At 39.6% G+C, this 23,674-nt stretch overlaps 1 protein-coding gene across 1 annotated transcript; it reads right to left on the reverse strand.

The window, feature by feature from the left end:
* Nucleotides 1-11,264: 11,264 nt before the first annotated feature.
* On the reverse strand, nucleotides 11,265-11,825 carry CCDC184 (coiled-coil domain containing 184). The gene has a single exon (XM_044678085.1). The coding sequence runs from the start codon at nucleotides 11,823-11,825 to the stop codon at nucleotides 11,265-11,267; it is 561 nt and encodes a 186-aa protein (XP_044534020.1).
* Nucleotides 11,826-23,674: the final 11,849 nt, after the last annotated feature.

The following is a 23,674-nucleotide window of genomic DNA, read 5'->3' on the forward strand; positions in this document are numbered from 1 at the left end:
AGTCTTAAAGGAGGGCATCTAGGAGAGCCTTATCTAGGTTCCTTAGGACCCTCGGATATTTTTGGAGGCCTTTGTCCACAGAGGTTGCTTGAGGTCTTTGCTAGGCACTTAGTGGTAATACCTAATGTGTTGGGTACTCCAATATACCCCTTCTCACATTCAGGTGAATTGCTAAAATAAAAATAAAGATAAATAGCACCTTTACAAAAATTGACTGTGTACTAGGGCATCAATCAATAAACATTTATTAAGCACCATGCTAGGTACTGGGGAAAGAAAAAACAATAACATCATAATCAATAAAGGGCACTTGAAAGAATTCAAACTTCAATGGAGAATAAATAATTTAATTGTAAATAATAATTGAATCAAATAAACAATGAAAAGGTAGATAATCTAAACAAATAAAATGACAAAAAAGACAAAAAAATAACAAAACTTTTGGAATTCAGGTCATATGGGGAAATTTATATTTCCAAACACTTCATTAACAAAAGAGATAAAGGAATAGGGCATACAACTTTTTTAAACTAGGGGAGAAACCAACTAAACACACAAATAGAAATTATGAAAATGAAAGAAGAGATCAACAAAGTTGGAAATCAATAATGTGAATGGATAAAATGAGGAGCTGGGAAAAAAACAAAGGTAAACCATTACCTAACATGAAAAAAATTTAAATGAATATCAAATAATATTTAAAATGAAAACCCATAATAAATTATTATGAAATAAGGGAAATTATTATAGACTGTATTGTTCAATTATAGGCCAAAAATTGACTATGAAATTTTTTAAAACGTAAACTATCTAATAATAGCTAGCATTTATATAGAGCTTTAAGCTTAACAAAACACTTAACAAATCTTATCTTATTTTAACCTCACAGCAAGCCTGAAAGGCAGAGACTATTATTATCTCCATTTTCTAGTGGGAAATAAAGCAGAGAAAGAAACTGTACACCAATATCTCTAATGAGCATTAACACGAAATATTGAATAAAATTAGCAAAAGTCTCAAATAGCATATTAAAATATTTATGTATAATGGCCAGGTTGGATTTATATATGTAGGATTAAATCAGCATTAGAAAGGGGAAAAAAAGAAACAAAATAGACAATACTTGTACAAAAACAACAAAAGGCAATAGCAAAAATATAGAAAAAGCTTTTTACCAAATATAAAACTTTTATGTTAAAAATTTTTAATAAGGAAATATTGGGCTACTTTTTAATATAGTAAAGTATATATAAGACTAAGAGTTAACATTTTCTGTTACTATGAAACCTCAGAGATCTTTTCATTAAACAAGGACATCCATTTTCATTGATCATTTGTTAGAAATGGTAGCTATAATAAAGAAAAAATAACAAGAAAAATAATCTCAGAACCAACTTAAGCAAAGAAGAAATAAAATGATCCTTTCCCTAAAGACGTAACTAAAATTAATTGAAACAATAACTTCAGCAAAATAGCAAGATATAAAATGGATCCAAAAATCATCAGTTTTTCTGTATATTATCAATAGACCCAATGTAAATAAACAGAAAGAAAACTCCTTTAAAAGTAAATACTGAGAGGGCAGCTGGGTAGCTCAGTGGATGGAGAGTCAGGCCCAGAGACGGGAGGTCCTAGGTTCAAATCCGGCCTCAGCCACTTCCCAGCTGTGTGACCCTGGGCAAGTCACTTGACCCCCATTGCCTACCCTTACCACTCTTCCAGCTATAAGTCAATACACAGAAGTTAAAGGGTTTAAAATAAAAAAAAAAATTAAAAAAAAAAGTAAATACTGAATGTATAAACTATCTAGAAGATTTGGTGCCTCCTTCCTGCCAGCTCAGTTGATATTTCCATAAGATGGAATCACAAAAGTTGGGGTGTTGTTGACAAGGGATTAACACCCTAGTATTGCTTTGTGAACAATTCTCATTCTCTCTCTCTCTCTCTCTCTCTCTCTCTCTCTCTCTCTTCCCCTACCCCCTGTCCTAATATTTATTAAATACTTACTATATGTTAACATAGTGTTAAAAGCTGGGGATACAAAGAACACCAAAAGCTAGTCCCCACTTTCAAGGAGGTTACATTTTCATAGTGGAGATAACATACAAATAACTATGTTTCTATAAGATATGCAGTGTAAAAGGAAGATAATATTGGAGAGTAGCAAGCTGGGATGGGAGGTGGAAAGGGGTAAGGGAAAACAGAAACTGAAGGAAGGGGGTATATATATATACATATACATATACATATATATTTTTAAATGCAAATGATAAATCAAGGATGACTCAGAGGTTGTAAACACTAAGAGGATAGTGAGGCCTAGACAGTAATAGAAAAGTCTAGAAGAAGGGAGGGTTTGGAAGGAAAGAATGATTTCTGTTTTGGACATATTAAGCTTGAGATAACTATGGACACCGAATTTGAGATATTCTAAGAAGCAGCTGGAGATGTAGAACTGGGGTTCAGGAAAGAGACTAGAGTTGGATGTATAAATCTGTAAATCATCTGTATAGAGATGATAGTTATACTTATGGGAACTGATAAGATCACCAAGTGAGATAATTTGGAGAGAAAAGAGAAAGCCAGATTTCTCTGGTTAATGAGTATGACCTGTATACAAATTTAGCAAAGGACATGAGAAACAGCAGTTAAATTGCTTAAGGAACTAGGAAAAACTAGGAAAAAGCAGCATCAGGAAAACATAGGCCTCCTACTTTTAAAGCCTACACCTATTACATCTCTAGACGGAGAAGAAGAAGGTAAACATTGGGAAATTTAGAAGATGTCAAACCAAAGATTTTATGTGATGGGGGAGGAAGCCAAATTATAAGGAACTGAGAAGTAATAAAGTGGAGGCAATAAGGGTAGATAGCTTTTTTAAGGGTGTGGTTGCAGAAGGGAAGAGTATAGGATGACAACTTGAACAGATAGTAGCATCAAAGAAAAGTTTACATGGATGGATGTCATTTTGTCAAAGAAGGAGCCAGTGTGAGATGTTAAAAATTAGGTCTTATTTATAGAGGTAGAAGGACATAGCTATGGAATATTGCACTTGCCATCCATCCTATCATGACAGATCCCTGGGCCTCATATCTATGCCACTCAGCTTTAGGATCACCACCTTAGGGCTATACTGTTCTCTGATGGGTGAGTCGGCCAGCACAAATTCACATTAGTCAGCCCCAGACCCCAAACATCCCATTCAACCATCTATCCTGTTACTCTGACTTTCCTTTCTGCTTTTTGCTTTGGACATGTCAATCAGTACTGCCGGTGCTTCTCTGAAAGTCATGTCAATTGTCTCCTTCATCTCCACTCATCAACTTCATAACTCCCTAAATTAAAACATCTTTCCCTGGTCATTACTCTCTTTGAAGGCAATTTTATTTATTTCAGTATTTGGTATGTAGTAAGAGTTAAATAAATGTTTTCATTTACCCATCCATTCATAGACTGCTTGGGCTAATGTATTCATTGGATTTGCTGAACTCTACTTTTTTTTTTAGTCTTTGTGACAAGGGACGGATTTCTGGATGGGGAGAAGGAAGAGGGAAGATATATGGAAATGAAGGCAATATAAAAACAAAATATGCTAATAATTTTAAAAGAATATTAGGATGAAATAGGGAGTGATAGAAGAGACGAGCTGCTGGAGGAAAGAGAAAGGGATGGGATCAAGTGTATAAGTAGAGGAATTGACATTGTCAAGAAGGATCACTTTTTCAGAGACTGGAGCAAAGGAGGAAAAGATGGAGGATGGTTCTTAGGTGATTTTAAGTGTGGAATTAGAGAGGGGAGGCAACTTTTGATTATGGATGACCTAAATTCATTCAAGGTTATCTGCTGAAAGCTATAGAAGAGGAGAGACAATCTGAAGAGTGGCTATGAGAATTCAATAATTAATCAAGCTAAAATAAGAGGATTGGCTTAAAGCTATGAAGGCCCAGTTGAGTTTATACTCATAACATAAATTTGTAGTGACCCAAGTCAGCATGATATGGATAAGTATGAGAGAACTGGAGTGGTGGCCAGGAAAGAAGTTTTTTGGTGTTGGCATTTCAGAATCACAGGAATTCTAGATAGACTCAGTGTAAATAGATTGTCATCCCTTTTCCATTAGAAATGGTAATGTTGATTTATTATTAGAATGAAAGTTCAGGTCATAAGAACTGAGGAGGCTGACCAACAAAGAAGTGAGGGTAGTTGAGGCAATGTCAAGCAAGAAGTGAGGGATGGAAGTGGACAGGGGAGGTGGTATTCAACCCAGACCCTGGTATCCTAGTGGGAAGTCTGTCTGGGAGCAGCTAGTTCAGAGGATAGATGTGAGCTATGGCTTATTCATCCTCCAGTCAAGATCCTCTGAGATCCTGACACAGTTTTATTTAACCCTTTATCTCCTGATGTAGTGAGAGTAGTTAGGGGAAACCCCTGATTTGCTTGTACTAGGGCATCTTCCTTGAAGGTATATAAATTCTGATCCTTTTCATTAGAACATATGTTGTGGCTTTTTGCTAAGGGACTTTATCATTTGCCAAAGGACAAAGGAACTCTTTATTGGTGATCCCCATGACCAGAGGATGGTGAAGATGATTGGTGACTGAGTTAGCAAGGAGCTGCTGGTCTATAAGGCGGATAATGATAAAAGCTCCAACTTAATTTGGGAGGCTCTTTACTTTGGGGACTCTTTCTGCATTTTCTCTACCTTTACTTCCAGTGACCAGCAATCCTGAAAAATGGATGCTTTTAACAGAACTGATGATAGCCCCAAAGTTACTCCAATGAATTAAAGAAAGGGTAAGTCTAGCTCCCTTCTTTGGGTTGCTGTCCCCCCAAAATGAATCTAGGTCTGTGTGAGTCTACAGCAGATCCCTCCCCTTGTAACATAGGTCTCCCTGGGCTGCTGGCTACAGTGGAATGCACAGTGCCTGGTTAGGAGAGAAGGGGTGACTTGTACTCTGGACAAAGGAAATTAGTAGTAGAGTTTCGAAAAACTTGGAAAAAACAAACTTGAGGATGGACGAGAAGAGAAATGATATTTGAGATCATTTTAATCCCCCTTCACTTTCCCTTTGCTTGGAATGAGACAATAAGGATTTTCTACTCCCTTCTGTAATCTGGCTTTCCTCAAGGGACCATGGAGCATGTGAGAAGCTCCTTCACTCCTGTCCCACTGATCCAGGATGTTGAAAGTGGAAATTTTGATTTTTTTGCATGTGTAAAAACAACATCAACCTTGATAGAAAAGCCTGCAACTGTGACCATCCACTACATGCTTCCCTAGCAAATATCTTGAGTGGTGGCTATTACATTAGGAAAACTTTCTGATTGCTGCTTGGGACACTGAAAGGAATGTAAATGAGCTCTAGCTGGGAAGGAGGGAGGGAGAGAGACAGATTGAGAGACAGACACAGATGCTTTGTGCTAAAGTACAAATCTGGAAAGCCCTGGCTGTTCACTGAGACTTAATCTGAGAAAGAATGTATGCAATATAGGGCAAGGGCAGAGACTGAGCCCTAGCACATGCCTATGCAATGATAAAACAGGAGAAAGAATTGTGATGAAAAACTTCAATATTCTGTTTTGTCTATTGTATCTGAATTGTGGGCTTGTGAGATTTCCCTAGAACTGTTTTAGGAAACGATCTCTCTCTCTCTCTCTCTCTCTCTCTCTCTCTCTCTCTCTCTCTATATATATATATATATATATATATATATATATATATATGCAGATGTTGGCTGTGAAGGCCAAGTGTATTTGCTTAATTGGTACAGGGAGCTTATCCACACAATGATAGGAGATGGGGCAATGGATATGTCTGGATCAGTCTGCGATCACACAAATCACTCACAATTCCACTTCAATAGCAGAAGCCTGGGTCCAGGATCACAGTACAGAAAAGGACCAGGTCCTCAAAATAATAAAAAAAGATCTGACCCCAAGGAGACGGGGGTCAGATAAGCCTGAAGTCTGGGAATAAGAAGGAAACTCCAGTGAGACTTTCAACTTCCAGCTTCATCTCTGGGGAATAAAATTCCAAGAAAAGAAAAGCCTCAACTTAGGGATTTTGGTTATTCCTTTAGTGGCCCTCAGCTTCAGTCCTATTGATTAGCAACAGGAAGAAAGAAGGTTGGCAAAGTGACTAGGAAGCACTCTAGGCTTTCCCCCATGTAGTCCAAAAGGAGCCAGGCAGTTCCTTTTCCTAACCCAATAAGGCAAATTGAATTCTTATTCCTCTTAAAACAAGGAAAAGAAATATTCTGGATCTCTGGATGCTGCAGTGCTAAAGGCAGAGTGGGGGTGGGGCAGGGTGTGCAGGAGAAGCAGCTATGCACCAAAGGCTTCAAAGGAATGAGATGCCTGTTTAAGAAGAATAGAAAGTAACTACAGGGTTGGTATTGGGCCAAAGAGGAGTCTCAGAGATCTCCATGGAAGTGGGGATCTGGGAGAGCATGGAAGGAGTGGTTCTAATAGCATTGTTGCAAAAAGAATGGAGAGTGAGCATATAGGTTACTGGTGAGATTGATTTCTGTGTGTGTCAGAGAGAAAGAGAGAGAGAGAGAGAGAGAGAGAGAGAGAGAGAGAGAGAGAGAGAGAGAGAGCGGAAGGAGAGCTAGAGACAAAGGCATTCAAGGTCTTTTGCAATTAACTACCTTTCCTATCTTACCTTATACCCCTTCATGTAATCTAGGTTTCAATTGAATAGACTTCTTTTTATCCACTATTCTCATTCTTCCATGGAATGTACTTGGGCTATTCTCTGGTTTTTGAAGTTTTCCCCTATTCCATAAGTAGAGATTGTTTCATTCTTTGTCCTTGTATCATCAGTACCTAGCACAGTGCAACATTGACTGATTTAAGAACTCTTTAAGATATTGCCTCCACTTTAAAGCCTTAACTTTTGCCCCAGGTGATAATTATCTTGAACTTTCACTCATCAGGTGTCTCACCATACTTTATCAGACCTCTTTTACATTTCTCTCTCCCTTTAGTTACCACCATTTGTATCCTTTTCTCTATTAGATTTATAATCTACTTAAGAACAAAAGTGCTTTATGGTTGTATATGCAGTGCTTTGCCTAAGTGTTTAATAGATGCTTAATGTTCAATTTTATGTTTTTGAATGTTTGATTTTGTCTTGAATCTTTAAAATTCATAGATATGACAAAGTCCAACAAAACCATTTCAGATTTATGCATGTATTTCATTTCCTTAAGGATAGGGACTAGGGGCAGCTGGGTAGCTCAGTGGTTTGAGAGTCAGGCCTAGAGACGGGAGGTCCTAGGTTCAAACCCGGCCTCAGCCACTTCCCAGCTGTGTGACCCTGGGCAAGTCACTTGACCCCCATTGCCCACCCTTACCAATCTTCCACCTATGAGACAATACACCGAAGTACAAGGGTTTAAAAAAAAAAAAAAGGATAGGGACTAGCACTGTTTTGTCTATTTCTTATATAATGCTTAGGACTCTGCAAACAGCAACTTTAAGACTGGTGGAAAATTCTGACATTGTTGCTAGCAGCATCACACGCAAGGTTAAGGTCCCTTTCTACAAAGTTAGTTCTCAGGACTTGACACAAACTTATTTGAACTCTAGACCCTATCATGGCTGTTCGCTAAAGATACAAGTAAGAAAATTTGGAAAGGGATCTGAGCCAAATAGGCTCACAGAACTACAGAATGAGACCCATGGGCAAAGATGAGAAGACAGATAGATAGTAGTAACAGTACTGAACTTTGTGGAAAGGTGGGAGATAGTGTTCTTTACATCCCTTGTAAATTATAAGGCAGGAGAGACTTAGACTAGTGAAGAAATAACTTCTTTACAGTGAAAGGTATTAAAGCCATGGATTTTGTTAATCACCTGGGCAAATATAGAAGATATCCAGATCCAGAGGGGATATGCAAAATAGGTTCGGATTGGGTCATTTCTTCTTAGGCAATTTTTAGCTATGATTAAATGTGATTGTTGCATAATGAGGTTTGTCGTTTCAATGTTTGTCCACTCTCTTTTCCCCTACTGATTAGTACCATATCCCATTATTAGGCGAAAGAAAAGCATGGAATTTATGATTGCCTGCTATATTCTAGGCATTGTACTAAGCACTGGTTATCATATGAAATGATGGAATTGGTGACTGAAGGATGTGAAATATCCCTTTTTTGGAGTCCTTGGGGAGGGAGGGAGGATTCTGCTTTAGACTGAAGAAGCTAGGCTTACCATTGGGACTGATTTCCAGCACTGGTCTGGGTTACAAGGTGAGTAGTTGATAATTTATATTGTTTGCATTTCTAGAGCACTTTTAAGGTTTACAATAGACTTTCCCTATCACAACCCTATAAAATGGAGTCAGGGTCCAGAGCGGGTGTCCTTGAAGTTTGGGATGTTACTGGGATGTTTCTAGTTCTTATTTGAAGGAAATGGATGAGGTATCAGGATACAGTTGGGTTAAAAAGCATCCAGGAGTGAGAGCTCCCTCTTTCCTAAGCAACAATTCTAGCTTTCCTTGTGTATGTCCTTAGTGATGTTCTTGCTGAGAAAGTAAAATCTTCATATTGTAGATTCTAAGGCTCTAGAGGAAGATCTCTATTATCTAACCTAAAGGCAGAATAAAAGACTAAACTGAGCAAGAGAAATCAAGGATTCTTATAATCACAGCTGTTAGACCATGGAGGGATAAGGGGATCTCCATCCCTGAAGATCCTAATGATACCGGCAGATGCTGGAGCTATAACAATTGTCATTTCCCCAGGGACTCTTCCTTGCATACATACCAATAAGTGCCTGTACACCAGCTTAAAGTTAGCTATGTAGCTCCCATTGCTAACACCATGATTGATGGTTCTAGGACTTCCCTGACCATTCTGACAGGATGGGATCTGAAGCTCCGTTTAGCATACAGTTGCAATAGAAAATACATTTCAAGTTCAAGTCAGTCCTCCACAGCTCATCAGTATGGAATTTCCCATCTTTCCTGATTCTAATATATTTGGGATAAAGACAAGGACAAAATGAAATAGGGTCACCCACACTCTCCCTAATCAATTTGGATTACTAGAAAGGTTACTATGCTCATTTAGGAGCACTCTAGGCCACTGCAGATCCCTCAGGGTTCCCAACTATAGCTCTGAAGGCAGTGAAACCAAACTGTCATTCTCCACTAGAGGTCACAAGGGGGGAGAACCTGTCACTCTTCTGTGGCAATTCCCTCCCAGACAATCTCCCTACCCTTCTTCTATGGGAAAAAAAAAGCTTCCCTTTCCCAATTTGTGGTGCACTGGGAAAATCAGGTATATTTGTTTTTCTTATACCTTACATTCTGTCTTAGTATCAATTCTAAGTCAGAAGAATGGCAAGGGATAGGCAATGGGGAGTAAGTGACTTGCCCAGGGTCACACAGCTAATTAGTGTTTGAGGCCATATTTGAACCCAGGACCCCCCCCCCCAACTTCAGGCCTGGGGCTCTATCCACTGTGGTACCTAACTGCTTCAATCAGGTATATTGTTGCAAGGTGTCTCACTGAACAAGTACCTTTCTTCCATATCTCAGCTGAAATTCTTGCCCCAAGTTTAGTTCAGGGCAAGGACAGAGAAGACAGGCAGACTTAGCTATTTAACACAGGCTCATTATCCCCTTGGGCTTGAAGGGCATGGCTTTGCTCAGGGAAGTAAAAGGGAAGTGAATCGGTATTATGAGCTTCTGAGCTGGAAGAGACTTTAGGAATTTAGATCTAGAGATCAATTGTCATAACCTATGTAAGGTGTTTTGCAAACTTTAGAGCACTATTATAAATGCTAGATCTGGTAGTCCAACCCCAAATATTAGCTATGATTACTATTAGAAAGCTAAATGCCAGAGAAGCTAAACAGCTTGCTCAAAGGTGAACTGCAAAGACAGGATTCAAATTCAGGTCTTCTGGAGCTTTTTTGACTATACACGATTCCCCTGAGTTTGTGTGGCTCTCTACTTTGGGCCTGCAATAGAGAGCCAGACCATGCCCCAGGACCAGTCAGCAAGGAAGGGAGATGACGCCTCTTTATTAATTAAGGTCAACATCAAGGGGAGCACTAAGAAAAGAGAGTACACAAGAGCAGGGGTTAGGGAACACAATCAGTACTTGTAAGGAGCAGGGAGGAAGAGCAGCACATCATTTACAGAACCCCAGGACAACCACATGCTCCATGCCCTGAAGGGGTTAAGGGGAAGCGTCATGATAGTTTGGGACTCACAAAGGGGTCTGAAACGCCCAGAATCAGACCCGTGAGCCACAAACCCTGTCCCTTGGGGCTCACACACTATGACACAGTGGACACATATAACATAACACAGGACATCATGGAGGCAACACAGAGTAGCTGGCTACAAGAGGGGGCATTTTAGCAAGAAAAGGAACTGGAGTTAGGCAAATCTGGCCAGGAGAGACAGCTCTTGGCTGTGGTACCCAAGAGTCCCTCAAGAGCACCCCATGACTGTTGTTGCTGAACATCCCTGTGTCTCCAGGTTCCCAAGTCTCTGCCTGGGATCTGGGGTCATTGTTCCCAAAACCCCAACGGTATGCAATCCCAGGTGAAGTCATAACAAAGCAGGATCTTCTTGGCATGCAATATCCTAAGAGTTGAGCTAACAAATCTTCATGCACATGGAGAGCCATTGCCTTTTAGCCCAGACGCCTTTGGAACCCCCTTCATTCACACTCCCTGGGCTGCATGCAGTTCATTCCTCAAGCTTCCTTAACCAGTAAGAAGGTGTAGAGATCTCTGTACTGGGGGAAGGGGCTTTGGCAGCAGCACTGAGTGTCAGTGGATTTCAGCAGAGGGTATTTCCTGTGGCCAAGACAAAAACCCCAATTCCTTAATTTCTATATACATCTTTAGGGATTTAATTTGCCTCAGGCCTAAGGAGTACATCTTCAGAATATAAAAAAAGCAGAATTTTATTTACACAATTCAGGGGCTCTTGTGTTGGCTGGGGGGCAAGGGGAGGGTTAGGATGGGTGGGAGTCCGGAGGTGAGATGCCCACTGGCTTCCTCTCCCTTGCGTTTCACCTTTCCCTATTAGCCTCTTTGTCAGTCATTCTGTCTGTTAGGCAGAAAGAATCCATGATGGTCCCATTCATTACAGGTTCCTCTTTAGAGGAGTCTCTGCCTAGCATCCCACAGCAGACACCCAAGTGAAGCATGCTGCACCGAGTCGTCCAGTTCCCTCATCATCATGCACCAAAACCCAAAACCGTGCCTCGGAGGTACTGCCCCCCGCTGGAGCCTCCTTACATTGAGTTCTCCCCCTCCAGATGTAGCAGGGCTATGTCAGGCAGGTCGTGAGCATCCAGGAGTGGCCCGTCCCCCTTCAGCAGACAAGCACAGGGGTTCTCCGGGCTCTCACAGCGATTGGTGGGTGTGGCCGGGCCCGGCACCTCCTTCCCTTCCTCCTCAGGATCCAGCGAGCCGCAGCCCCACTCCTTTGGAAGGGGGGTGTCAGGAACTCCCGGCGAGCCCCGGTCGCTTCCTTCGAGGCCACTGACCGCGCCCAGGCCCTGGCGGGGCGCGGTGGTCATGATCTGGCACATGGAGACTATGGCCCGCTGGTTGGCGCACACGTCGTCCGAAAGCACCTGGATGTGCGAGGCCTGTTCGTCCAGGGCCCCCCGCATGGCCCTCACGTCCTCGAACAGGGCCTGCAGCTGGGCCTTCAGGTGTTCCATCAGGTCCTTCATGCCGCCGTTGTATTCGCTCGAGATCACGTCCCCCACCGCGGGCACAGCGGACACCTCCAGGGGGCCCGGGAGGTCACCGTCCTTGGTCAGGATCTCCAGCGGTCCGTCCTCCATTGACTCGGCGGCAGCGTCGGTGGCTGCAGCAGCGGGTCCGGCCCAGCCCCCTGGGCTGGGGGGAGCGAGGGGAGCAGGGGCTCCCGCTGGTGGAGAGGAGTCGGGGGTCTCAGTGGGGCGGCGGGGAGCGTACCTGGGACGTGGGGGATCTCGGGCTCGGCTCCCGGCAACTCTAACAGATGCACCGGCCCAGTGCCAGGAGCCGCGGACACAAAGTCCACACCTGGCCTCACAGGAAGGTGCCCGGCAGCGCTGGGGCTGGAGCCGAGGCTCTGGGTCCAAGGGCTACCTCCCAGCCGCCATTAACTAGCAGCACCGGCTGTAGAGAGGCGGAGAGGGGCGGGTCTCCCAGCCGCGCCTCAGATGCTCCTCTGTTTCCAAGGCGACGCACGGCACGTAGATGACGTGAGTCTCCATGGCAACTAGGAAAGGAGGACTGGGGAGAGAGAAGAGAAAAAAAGAGAGAGAGAGAGAGAACGAGAGATGGGAGGGAGGCGGGGATATACCCAAGATGATGGTGGAGGACCGCAATCTGCCCCCAGAGCCAAGGTTTAGGTCTGGGGAGGGGAGGAGTTGTACCTGTTCCTCTGGCTTAGGAGTTGGAAAGAAAGTGGATGAACAAAATTAATGTGCATTAGGAGGGAGTGAGACTGCAGTTTGCAGCATAAACCCCCACAGCAACAGAGCTGTGATTCCCCTTGAGAATGAGGATGGATGGAGAGAGAGATGGAAGGGAGGGGGGGAAGGAGAGAGGAAGGGAGAGATTCCCTGGATGCCCTGAAACTTATGGAAAAACAGACACACATTCATATATATTGGTTCCCCTTGAGAATCGCCCTGAGCCAGGTTCTGCCCCCCTCAGATTGAATAATTAGAGCCAGATCCCACTCCACTCTCCTCTCTTTAAGTCCCTACAGAGTTCTGGAGCCCCCAAAGTACTCTATGGATGGGAGCACCTCTTCCAAAAAAGAAGAGGATACTGTTGTCTCTCCCACACTGTTGTAAGCATAGAACCTGAGAATGGTTAAGTACATATCCTAGATATGTAGCTGCAAACCTGCAATCCAGTCTTTCCACAACACCTAGCAAAGTATTTTGTCCATATTAGGCACTTCATGTGTTCTTTGAGGGCATCTAGGCAGCCTGAAGTCAGCAGACTCATCATCCTAAAATCAAATCTGGGCTCAAACCTTTACTAGCTGTATGCCCTTGGGCAAATCACTTAATACTGTTTGCCTCAGTTTCCTCATCTGTAAAATTAACTGGGGAAGGAAATGGTAAAATTGCTCCTGTTTCTGCTAAGAAAACCTCAAATGAGGTCACAAAGAGTTGGGCATAACTGAAAATGACTGAACAACAACAAATGTTCTTTCCTTGTCTTTTCCGATCCATGGGAAAGAAAGAAAACTAGAAATAATACAGCCTGTACTTCAGATAGAGGCAGCTTGGTTATCTATATAAAATGATATATTGCAATAAATCATAGGAAGTAAACAATTTGGATCTTATAACTTCAGAAAACTTATGTAGAAAATTGTTATTACATGGATGGTAAAATAAAAATTTTTTAAAATAATATATAACCCTGAATCAGGTCACTGGGAACAATGGGTTATATATATGATTGAGCATACCTAGTTGTTGTTTAACATCCCAAAGGAAGGACCAGCATACTAAGAAAACTTTCCTGTCTCATTCTCTTACTGAGAACTACCCATTTCCGTTCTGCCTTTTCTCGCCACTGAATAATAATAATAATAACAGCAATATTTTCATTGCTCTTTAAAGAGTTCTAAAGTATGAGCTTATCCTCCCCAATGAGGATTAGTCAATCTCCTTTTTTTTTTAAATGTGGCTCTCAGGACTAAATCATATTCTATGTATGGTGTTTTATTTTTTCCTGTTAGACTGATTCTCTTATATCACCAAGGTCACCAAGGTCACAAAGCCAGTTAACTGAAGAATTCAGTTAATTTGTCATTAATTGTTCAAAGTCAATGTAACTTGAGGCATCCATTGGAATACTACAGGGAACTATTATAGCCCTGTGCTGTTTAACATTAGTTTAACATTAGTTAACAGTTAATTGGCTCAGTGGATAGAGAATGAGACCTAAAGATAGGGGTCCTGGGTTCAAATCTAGCCTCAAGCACTTCCTAGCTATGCAACCCTGGGCAAGTCATTTAACCCCCATTCTTCTGCCTTGGAACCAATACACAGCACTGCTTCTAAGACAGAGGTTAAGGATTTAGAAGAAAAACAAAACATTAGATGGCAAGATCATCAGATTTCCCTATGGTGACTTTGCTACTAGTAGCAATGCAACAAGACAGGATACTCCTGAAAAATTTATGGGAAAGAATGCTAACCACATTGAGAGAAAGAACTATGGGAGTAAAAATGCAAAAGAAGAACATATGACAGCACTTATCACATGTATATATGGGTATATGATTTGGGGTTTAGGCTTTAAAAGTTTGCTCTACAGCAAAAATGAATAATATGGAAATAGGTATCAAGAGATCACCTTTGTACAACCCAGTGGAATTGCTTGTCAGTTCTGGGAGGGTTGGAGGGAAGAGAGGAGGGAAAGAAAATGAATCATGTAAACATGGAAAAATATTAAAAAATTAAAATAAAACAAAAAAAAGATTTCCCCAAGATGTAAAACTTTGGAGTGATGACTAACCCACTGAATGCTAGTCAGAATCTAAAACTATTTTGGCAGGCTAGAAAACTGAGCTAAATCTAATAAGATGAAATTCAGAAGAGATAAATGTAAATTTTTACACTTGTGCACAAAAAATCAACTTCACAAGCACAAACTGGTAGAGGCATGATTAGATAGCAGTTTGTCTGTAAAAAATAGGGGAATTTTAGTGACTGCAAACTCAATAAAAGTCAGCAAAGTGATGTGGTGGCCAGAGAAGCTAATATAGGCTATGTTAAGAACAAAGAAAGTGAACTGTACTCTTTCCCTGTCAAACCTCATCTGGAATATTATATTCAGTTCTGGGCACTTCAGTTTAAGAGGGCCATTGAAAAGCTGTAGCTTCTTCATACTCATCAGATTAGCAAATCTGACAAAAGAAGAAAACTATAAATGTTGATGGAAGTTATAGAAGGATGGGACACCAGCACCCTGTCCAGGTTTGATACTGGGAAAAAAATAAGGGACTCCTAAGTAACTGAATAATTAACAAAAGGTTTATTCAACCATAACATAACAATGGGAAAGATTTGAACAATGAGCAATACCTTATAACTACCACTGTACTCTCCTAGAGGAGAGCACCTTAAAGATCAAAACATGAAACATTTCATAGGAATGCTGAATTGGCACTTCATCTTTGACTTGACTCTTGTTATAAGGAATTTTGTAATTTCACTCTGTCTCATTAGGAGCAGAAGTTTTAGGTCAGAGGAAGATTTTTAATTTATACACTATCTCCTTAAGAGACAGCAACAAACAGCTCTCGCCCTCTGTCTCTTTAAGAGGCAGTAGCAGACAGAATTGAACTCTTGTCTCTTTAAGAGAAAACCATAAAACAGGGAAAATGTCAGTTAAGGGGATTCCATTTTGCTCTGGCTTCGGTCTGAGAGGAGTTTGAAGGTGCTGGGTCAGTTTTCTCTCTGTCAAGAGAAACTGGCAGGTTAGGTGGGGGGGGAGTTGGATCTGTGATACTAGACTGAGGAAAAGTCTATTACTGAGGTGGCCACTATTTTTTCTCAGAACTCTAAGAGAGCTGCTGCACTGTCTGTGTCAACTGTGACAGGCAGTTTCTCCACTTTCAGTTAATAGTTTGTTACCGATAAAGGTTCATCGACTAGTTAAGTTAGTTAGATAGAGAATATTATTTTAGATTAGTGAGAGTAAATTTAAGGAGGTCTGCTCTGTCAGACAAGAAGAACCTGAAAAAAAGCAGTTAGATTGGGGGGTGGGGGCATGTTATTTAGATATTTTTAGTATAAGATTTAGATTTATAGACATAGTATAAGGATGAGATTTCCTATCCTATTTTCCTAACTTCTATTTCTATCCCTATTCTCCTGATAATAAATAGTTGTCGTTGGTATGCCAAACTGCTTCCAGCCTTCTATCCACCACCTACAAAATAGTTTTACCCATAGCAGCTTTAGTTTGACCATAATCACTTTTGGTCATAATATTTATTAGCTATAACATTCTGAACTGTCTCTTTTTTAAGTCCATGTCTTTTGGCCTGCAAGAGCTAGGTGATGGACTTCTCTCCCATCAGTAGTCATTCTCTTCAATGCATAAGCTTTTTTATTGCCAGTAAATCCCTAATTCCTGAGAGACATTACCTCTCAAATTTACAAGGTTATTTATGAGATTAGAAACATTCATCTCAGTCACTAATGTCCTGGAAAGAAATATGAAGCAGAAGAGGTTGATTGAGTTTTGAGATCTATTGTCAAGTTTCTCTAGATGTACTAGCTGAAATTTTTGGTGGTCTTAGTATCCTCCTCCCCTATCTTTCAAAGGAAGTCTCAAAGAGAGAGAGAGAGAAAAGAACTAGAGTATGGAGTTAGGCCTTTTACATCTACCAAGAGAAAAAGGAAAGAAGAAAATTAAACAATTAGCATAAAGAAATGAAAAGGGTGAACTCATCACCAATGAAGGGGAAATTAACCATTAGCAGCTATTTTGCCCAATTATATGCCAATAAATCTGACAAAATGAAATGGATTAATATTTTCAAAAATATAAATTGCTCAGATTAATAAAAGACAAAATAGAATACTTAATTCTGTCTCAGCAAAAGAAATTGAACAAACCATTAATGAACTCCCTAAGAAAAAATCCCCAGAGCCCAATGGATTCATAAGTGAATTCTATCAAATATTTAAAGAACAATTAATCCCAATACTATATTATTTGGGGAAATAGGCAGAGAAGGAATCCTGCCAAATTCTTTTTATGACACAAATATGGTATTAGTACCTAAGCCAGGAAGAACAAAAACAGAGAGAGAAAATTGAAGATCAATTTCATTAGTGAATATAAATGTAAATTTAAAAAATACTGACAAAGAGACTATGACAATATATCACAAAGATCATTCACTATGACCAAGTGGAATTTATACCAGGAATGCAGAACTGGTTTAATATTAGGAAAACTATTAGCATAATTGACCATATTAGTAATCAAACTAACAGAAATCACATGATTATCTCCATAGATGCAGAAAAAGCCTTTGACAAAATATAATACCCATTCCTATTAAAAACCCTAGAAAGCATAGGAATAAATGGATCATTCCATAAAATGATAAGTAGTTTTGACCTAAAACTATTAGCAAGTATCATCTACAATGAGGATAAGTTAGAAAACTTCTTGATGAGATCAGAAGTGAAGCAAGAATGCCCATTATCACCATTATTATTTGATATTGTATTAGAAATACTAGCTTTAGCAATAAGAAAAAAAGAAATTGAAGAATTTAAAGTAGGTAATGAGGAAACTAACCTACCACTTTTCAAAGATGATATGATGGTATACTTAGAGAATCCTAGAGAATCAATTAAAAAACTAATTGAAATAATAACTTTAGCAAAGTTGCAGGAACAGAATAAACCCACATAAATCATCAGCATTTCTCTATATTTCCAACAAAGTCCAACAGCAAGAGTTCCATTTTAAGAAATTCCATTTTAAATCACTCTAAATAATATAAAATACCTGGGAATCTACTTGCCAAGGCAAACACAGGAATTATATGAACACAATTACAAAACACTTCATGCAAATAAGATCTAAACGGCTGGAAAAATATTAATTGCTCAAGAGTAGGCTGAGCTAAGATAATAAGATTGACAATTCTATCTAAATTATTTTACTTATTCAGTGCCATACCAATCAAACTACCAAATGATTACTTCATAGAATTAAAAAAATATAATAACAAAATTTATCTGAAATAACACATGGTCAAGATTATCAAAGGAACTAATGAAAAAAAAAAAACTAAGGAAGGTGGCCAAGAGTACCAGATCTCAAACTGTACCATAAAGCAGTGATCATCAAAACACAATATACAGGGGTAAATGGCCTAAGCAACCTAGTATTTGATAAACCCAAATACCCCAGCTTTTGGAATAAGAACTCACTGTTTAACAAAAATTGCTGGGAATTGGAAAACAGTATGGCAGAAACTAGTTATAGACCAGTATCTCATACCAAGATAAAGTCAAAATGGGTATATGATTTAGACATAAATGGTGATACCATAAGTAAATTAGGGGAATATAGAATAGTTTATCTGGCAGATTGGAGAAGGGAAGAATTTATGACCAAATAAGAGAGAGCATTGTAAGATGTAAAATGGATAATATTGTTTATACTAAATTAAAAATCTTTTGTACAAACAAAACCAATATAACAAAGATTAGAAGGGAAACAACAAATGGGGAAAAATCTTTATGACAAATTTCTCCGACGTCTAATTTCTCAAAACCAGAGAGAACTGTTATTGATGAAATTGATCTTGTTATATGTTATTGATATAGATAACTGATTATAGGCTTGAGCTGTTAGGGTCACCTGGTGGTAGATGCTGGACATAGTTTAATCCAATACCTATTTATTATTCACTATCAGGAGAGGAAGGGACAAGATTAAAGAAGTAAGATAGGAGAATTCTTAACCTAAATCTAAGATTTCTATTACCCCCCAAACTAATCGGCAGGAGTTTTCTTCTTGTTCGTGAACCTCCTTAAACTATTCTACAATTGTCTACCTAAATCCCAAACCTATCTTTCTAACCTTATTCAAATATATATAAACTTCAGCTATTCTTAAGCTCCTTAAAATAGAAATCAAAAGTAACAAGTTGCTTTCTCTAACTTTTAGTTCTGACAGAGCTAAAAATAGCTTCCTCTGACTCTTCCCACAGGGAGTCAGATCTCATGCTGTTTCCAGTAAAAGTCAAACAGCACCCCCACTGGCAGCTTCACTCCCTTCAGGAGAATAGCTCTGACAGCAAACAAAACTCCTCCCACCTTCACAGATGTGTTTGTAAGGTTTCCAAGTTAAGTTTGACCAAAGTCACTAACTGATATTCTCCAGAGAAAAGCCACCCACCACCTCTCAAGACAGTGAGTTTCCCAGAGAGTGGCCCAGTTCTCTCACTCTCTTCCCACAAATCCAATCTTCCTTAAAGAGCCCATGGTGATTTTTTCCTGGCCTTGCATTAAAAGGGGACAGGGCAAAAATCTTTGTTCTGGTCTACATCTCTACTTCTAATTATGCTATGTAACTAATTAATAACTAATTAAACCTTATAGAACTAAGTCAAATACATAAGAATACAGGCTATTCCCCAACTGACAAATGGTAAAAGGAAATAAACAAGCAAGTTTTACATGAAGAAATCAAAGCTATTAATAATCATATGAAAAAATGTTCTAAATTACTTTTGATTAGAGAAATACAAATTAAAACTCTGAGATACCACCTCACATCTATCAGATTGGCCAATATGACAGTAAAGGAAAGTAATAAATGTTAGAGGGAATGTGGCAAGATTGGAACAGTAATGCATTGTTGGTGGAGTTGTGAACTGATCCAACCATTCTGGAGGGCAATTTTTATTTTTAATTAACATTTATTTCATTTATTTATTTTTATGGTAATTAATTAAATTAATAATTATAGCCCAAAGGGTTCTAAAATTGTATATGCCTTTTGGTCCTATGATACCTTTACTAGGTCTATATATCTATATATCAAAAGAGATTATAAAAAAAGGGGAAAGACCTTCCTATACAAAAATATTTATAGCAGCTCTTTTTATGGAGGCAAAGAATTGGAAATTGGAATGACTAAACAAATAGTGTTTATTTACCACAACAAGTGTTGGTTATAGAATACTAATGTGTTGTGAGAAATGATAAGCAAGATGATTTTAGAAAAAACTGGAAAGATGCATATGAACTGATGCAGAGTGAAATAAGCAAAATTGTGAGAACATTGTAATAGCAATATTATACGATGATCAACTGTGAAGATATGGCTATTCTCATTGATACAATGATCTAGGACAGCGATGGGCAAATTACAGCCTGTGGGCCAGATTTGGACTCCCAAAATTTTCTATCTGGCCTCAAGACATTATTCCTAATCTGATGAATACAATGAGTAGAATACAGTACAATGAAACTTCAAAAGAGTTGCCTTAGAAACAGACTGACAGATGAACATTTCCTTTCCTTTGGCCCCCTCTTTAAAAAGTTTGCCCATCACTGGTCTAAAGCTTTTGGGTATTGTTACGCGAGGTGGCTAACAGAAACTTTTTGCTTCTATAATTTCAAATGGTCACAAAAAGTCAGTTAAAGATCTTAGAATCTTCAGAAAGTCAGTTAGAACTTGAAGCTATAAATAGAGGTGAAGTTCCAAATGATGGAGCTTTTGCCTTCTGGCTTTTGCTGTGGCTGGAGGATTTTGCTTTGGCTTAGCCTGTTGGCTTTAGCCTTTCAACTTGGCTTTGGTCTAATTGCTTTGGCCTTGGCCTGTGTTTATTTTGTCTTGGGGAAATTTAGACCTATCTCATTTCTCTGGACCTCTCCCTGATCTCTCCATCTATATACCTCCCCTTCCCCTGAATTTCCTTTGGGCCCTGGGTGGAAGGGAGGGCTTGGTGATTGAACATTGTGGGTTTAGTTTCTATAGACAAGTAAAGTATCCTTCAAATAAGTTACCCCTAGTTTTAGTGATTTGATAAAGACTTTACTTAAAAGGCAGTCAAATCTCCCAACTGGGAGAGCAGGCTCTCTCAGTCTAAACCTCTCCGCAACCCATCCCCCACCATCACCCCTTTCCTTAGCATCAGTTAGAAAACCCTGAACCTCTTTCCCTCTGATTAACCTGAGATTAATAAATCCTACTCAAAGCCTGTGGTGAATAATTGTATCAAAGATTAAGGCAAGGGCTAACGAGAGAAGAAATAATTTTCTTTTATTTCTTGAGGGAACTGCGGGCATCCATCTTGGGAGGAAGTACCTACCCAAGACTTCCTGCAGTCATCATTTTGACTGGCAGGGAGGAGCCCTTTTGACTCCTCCCTGAGGGACTTTAGAAATTAACAAAAGAAAATCCTCTACCCAAACCTAAACATTTCTGACTGGCCTAAACTCCTTTACATCATAGGGATACCTTCTCTGTTTGAAGGGTCCAGCCTATTTCCCCAATATCCTCTGTCTCTAGCCTCTGTGAATAAACCTGTTTGAGTTGTCCTCTCCTACATACCCCATTTCCCTTATCTCCTATATACCTTCCCTTACCTTCATTCCTCTCCAATCACCTTATAATCACCTATATCCCCATTATCCTTCCTCACACCCAAATTGCCACGAGATCCACTCAGATTACCTTACTACTTTTTATAACAGCGTGCATTAATATTAGAGCAAATGGATATTTTAAACTTATATTAGTGCAAAATTAAAAAAAAAACATTAATACTGGTAACATGTGCTTCAAGTACAAAAAGTGAGAGAAAAAAAAGAAAACTCAAATACTCTATTGCACATACAAGGAAAAAAATAATAAAATTTTTTAAAAATCAAAAATATATAGTTCACAATCGGTGACACACTGTGTTTGCCCAAGGAGAGGCAGAATGCAAAGGTTTCTCACTCAAAAATGAGATCCATTTCCTTTTTAACTTAGCTATGATCCACAGTGTGAGTGTACATAATTTTCAGTGTATAAATTTTCAGCTTTATAAAAAAAAAACAGTAGTATAGCAGCTAATGCATATTCAAGAAGTTCCAAAATCCCTAAAATCAAAAGAGCACATTTAAATGACAATAGCAAACAAACCCACTATCATTAGGACTCACATGAGTTTCTATAGCCACTGAAGCTCATGGATACTTGTCACAAGTTCTACAGATGTAGCAAATCTTTCAACCTTGTCTGAGATATTTTTAACAAAGTCTATTATTGCCATCATTCCAAAATTTGGCAGAAGAGTCCAGAAAAAAACACAAACCTCTGTACTGCTGATGAAAACCTTTTGGGTCCAAAATGTCACCAAGCCTCTAGATCATTCTGATGGAAAGGTAGAGTAAGCTAAAAAATTATAAATATAAAAAAATTCAGAAGCTACTAGACTTCATACAAAATGCTCCCTCTCACAGGCTATACAGGGGTACCACACCTCCTAGAAAAAACTTTACCACCTCCAGATAAACCTCCCTCCTCTGGCATGAGACTGTAACAGCCATAAAAGACATGTCTTTCAATGACCCATCCATTGCAATGTGTAGGCAAGAGTTACAATAGTGAAAATCACTTCAGACATCTCATCCATTACGTTTTTTTCTAAATGTGAAAGTGCGGAATATAATAGTGTTACGCCACTTCACTTCAGCTACTAAATGGAGCCTTACTTCTTGTTACACACAACTCAAAGGTAGGCAAATGATCAGTTAGAGGTAGTGGTGCTATTGGATATATAAAAATCATTTCTGAAAGGTCCCTTACAATAGAGATTTTTTTGCTCATTAAATTCTCCAAAGGTTGTATACAGGTTGTAACCAGTTTGATAGAGTCCATCCTCTTGTCATCTATGTGACAATTAACAAAGGCAAAAATTCACAAAAGGCTGTTTAGGCAACATGTGACCTCAATGGATCTGGTGACAAATGCAGTATCCATAAGGACCTATGGTTTTGCCAGGGAATAGGGTTTGTGCAAGTTGTTTATGGACTTTTACAATGGTATTTTCTCCAGTCCAGTCATAGGGGGAGGTACAAATAAAGACAATGTAACAGAACATATAGCTAATGGCCAAAACACGGTAACAGAAAGTGACATAGTATAACAGAATAGATTAGATTAGAATAATATGTGAACTTAAACAAAATTAAATCTTAAAACAATCAGCAAATATAATAAGTGTGATAGGATATAGTTACTGAATTCAAGAGTCCTTTTCTTGAATTCAAATAGCTGCATTACAGACTTCTTCACTATTTGGAGGGGAACAAACTCGAACAGTTAGCAATGAAGTCTGAAAAGCTAAAAATTTACCTCTAGACTCTTTAAGGTTCCTTCCCCTCTCCAGTATCATTATCCATCTAGATTCCTTTGGACACACCTCTGGGGTTCCCCATACCCACAATGGACATAATGTGGATGAATCCCATATTGGATGTGTTGCAGAGACTGGGCAGGCCAAAATGGCAAGGGGGTGTAGGGAGATGAATCTCCCCCACAACGAATCTCAGGATTATGTAAACTAACCAGTGAATGGTAGCAGTAATAAGAGAAGATACCCCAAAACTTTGAGCTGTGTGAGACCTGTAATATTCTCCCAGAATGGGAGCTGTTTGAGATAGGCAGGAAACTGGGCCATGCTTGCAATTCTTCTTCCTGTTTGGAAGAGTAATCTTCCTTCTCCTCCCCTCTAGGAGTAAAAATTACAGGGGCCATGGGGCCAGGGGACACCTCAGTCCCCACCCCCACAGCCAGGATCATGGAAGCCCTCCTGGGTTAGTTTAAAATAGACCTGTGGGGGGGCAGCTGGGTAGCTCAGTGGATTGAGAGCCAGGCCTAGAGACGGGAGGTCCTAGGTTCAAATCTGGCCTCAGACACTTCCCAGCTGTGTGACCCTGGGCAAGTCACTTGACCCCCATTGCCTACCCTTACCACTCTTCCACCTATAAGTCAATACACAGAAATTGAGGGTTTAAAATAAAAAATAAAAATAAAAAAAATAGACCTGTGAGGTAAATGGGGGTAGGCAGCTGCTAGTCTAGAAAGCCTTTCAGGTCCAAGCTACCACAGGCTACCATATGTAAGTGGGAAGGAGTTAAAA

Source organism: Gracilinanus agilis, chromosome 5 (genome assembly GCF_016433145.1).
Source record: "Gracilinanus agilis isolate LMUSP501 chromosome 5, AgileGrace, whole genome shotgun sequence".
NCBI lineage: Eukaryota > Metazoa > Chordata > Mammalia > Didelphimorphia > Didelphidae > Gracilinanus > Gracilinanus agilis.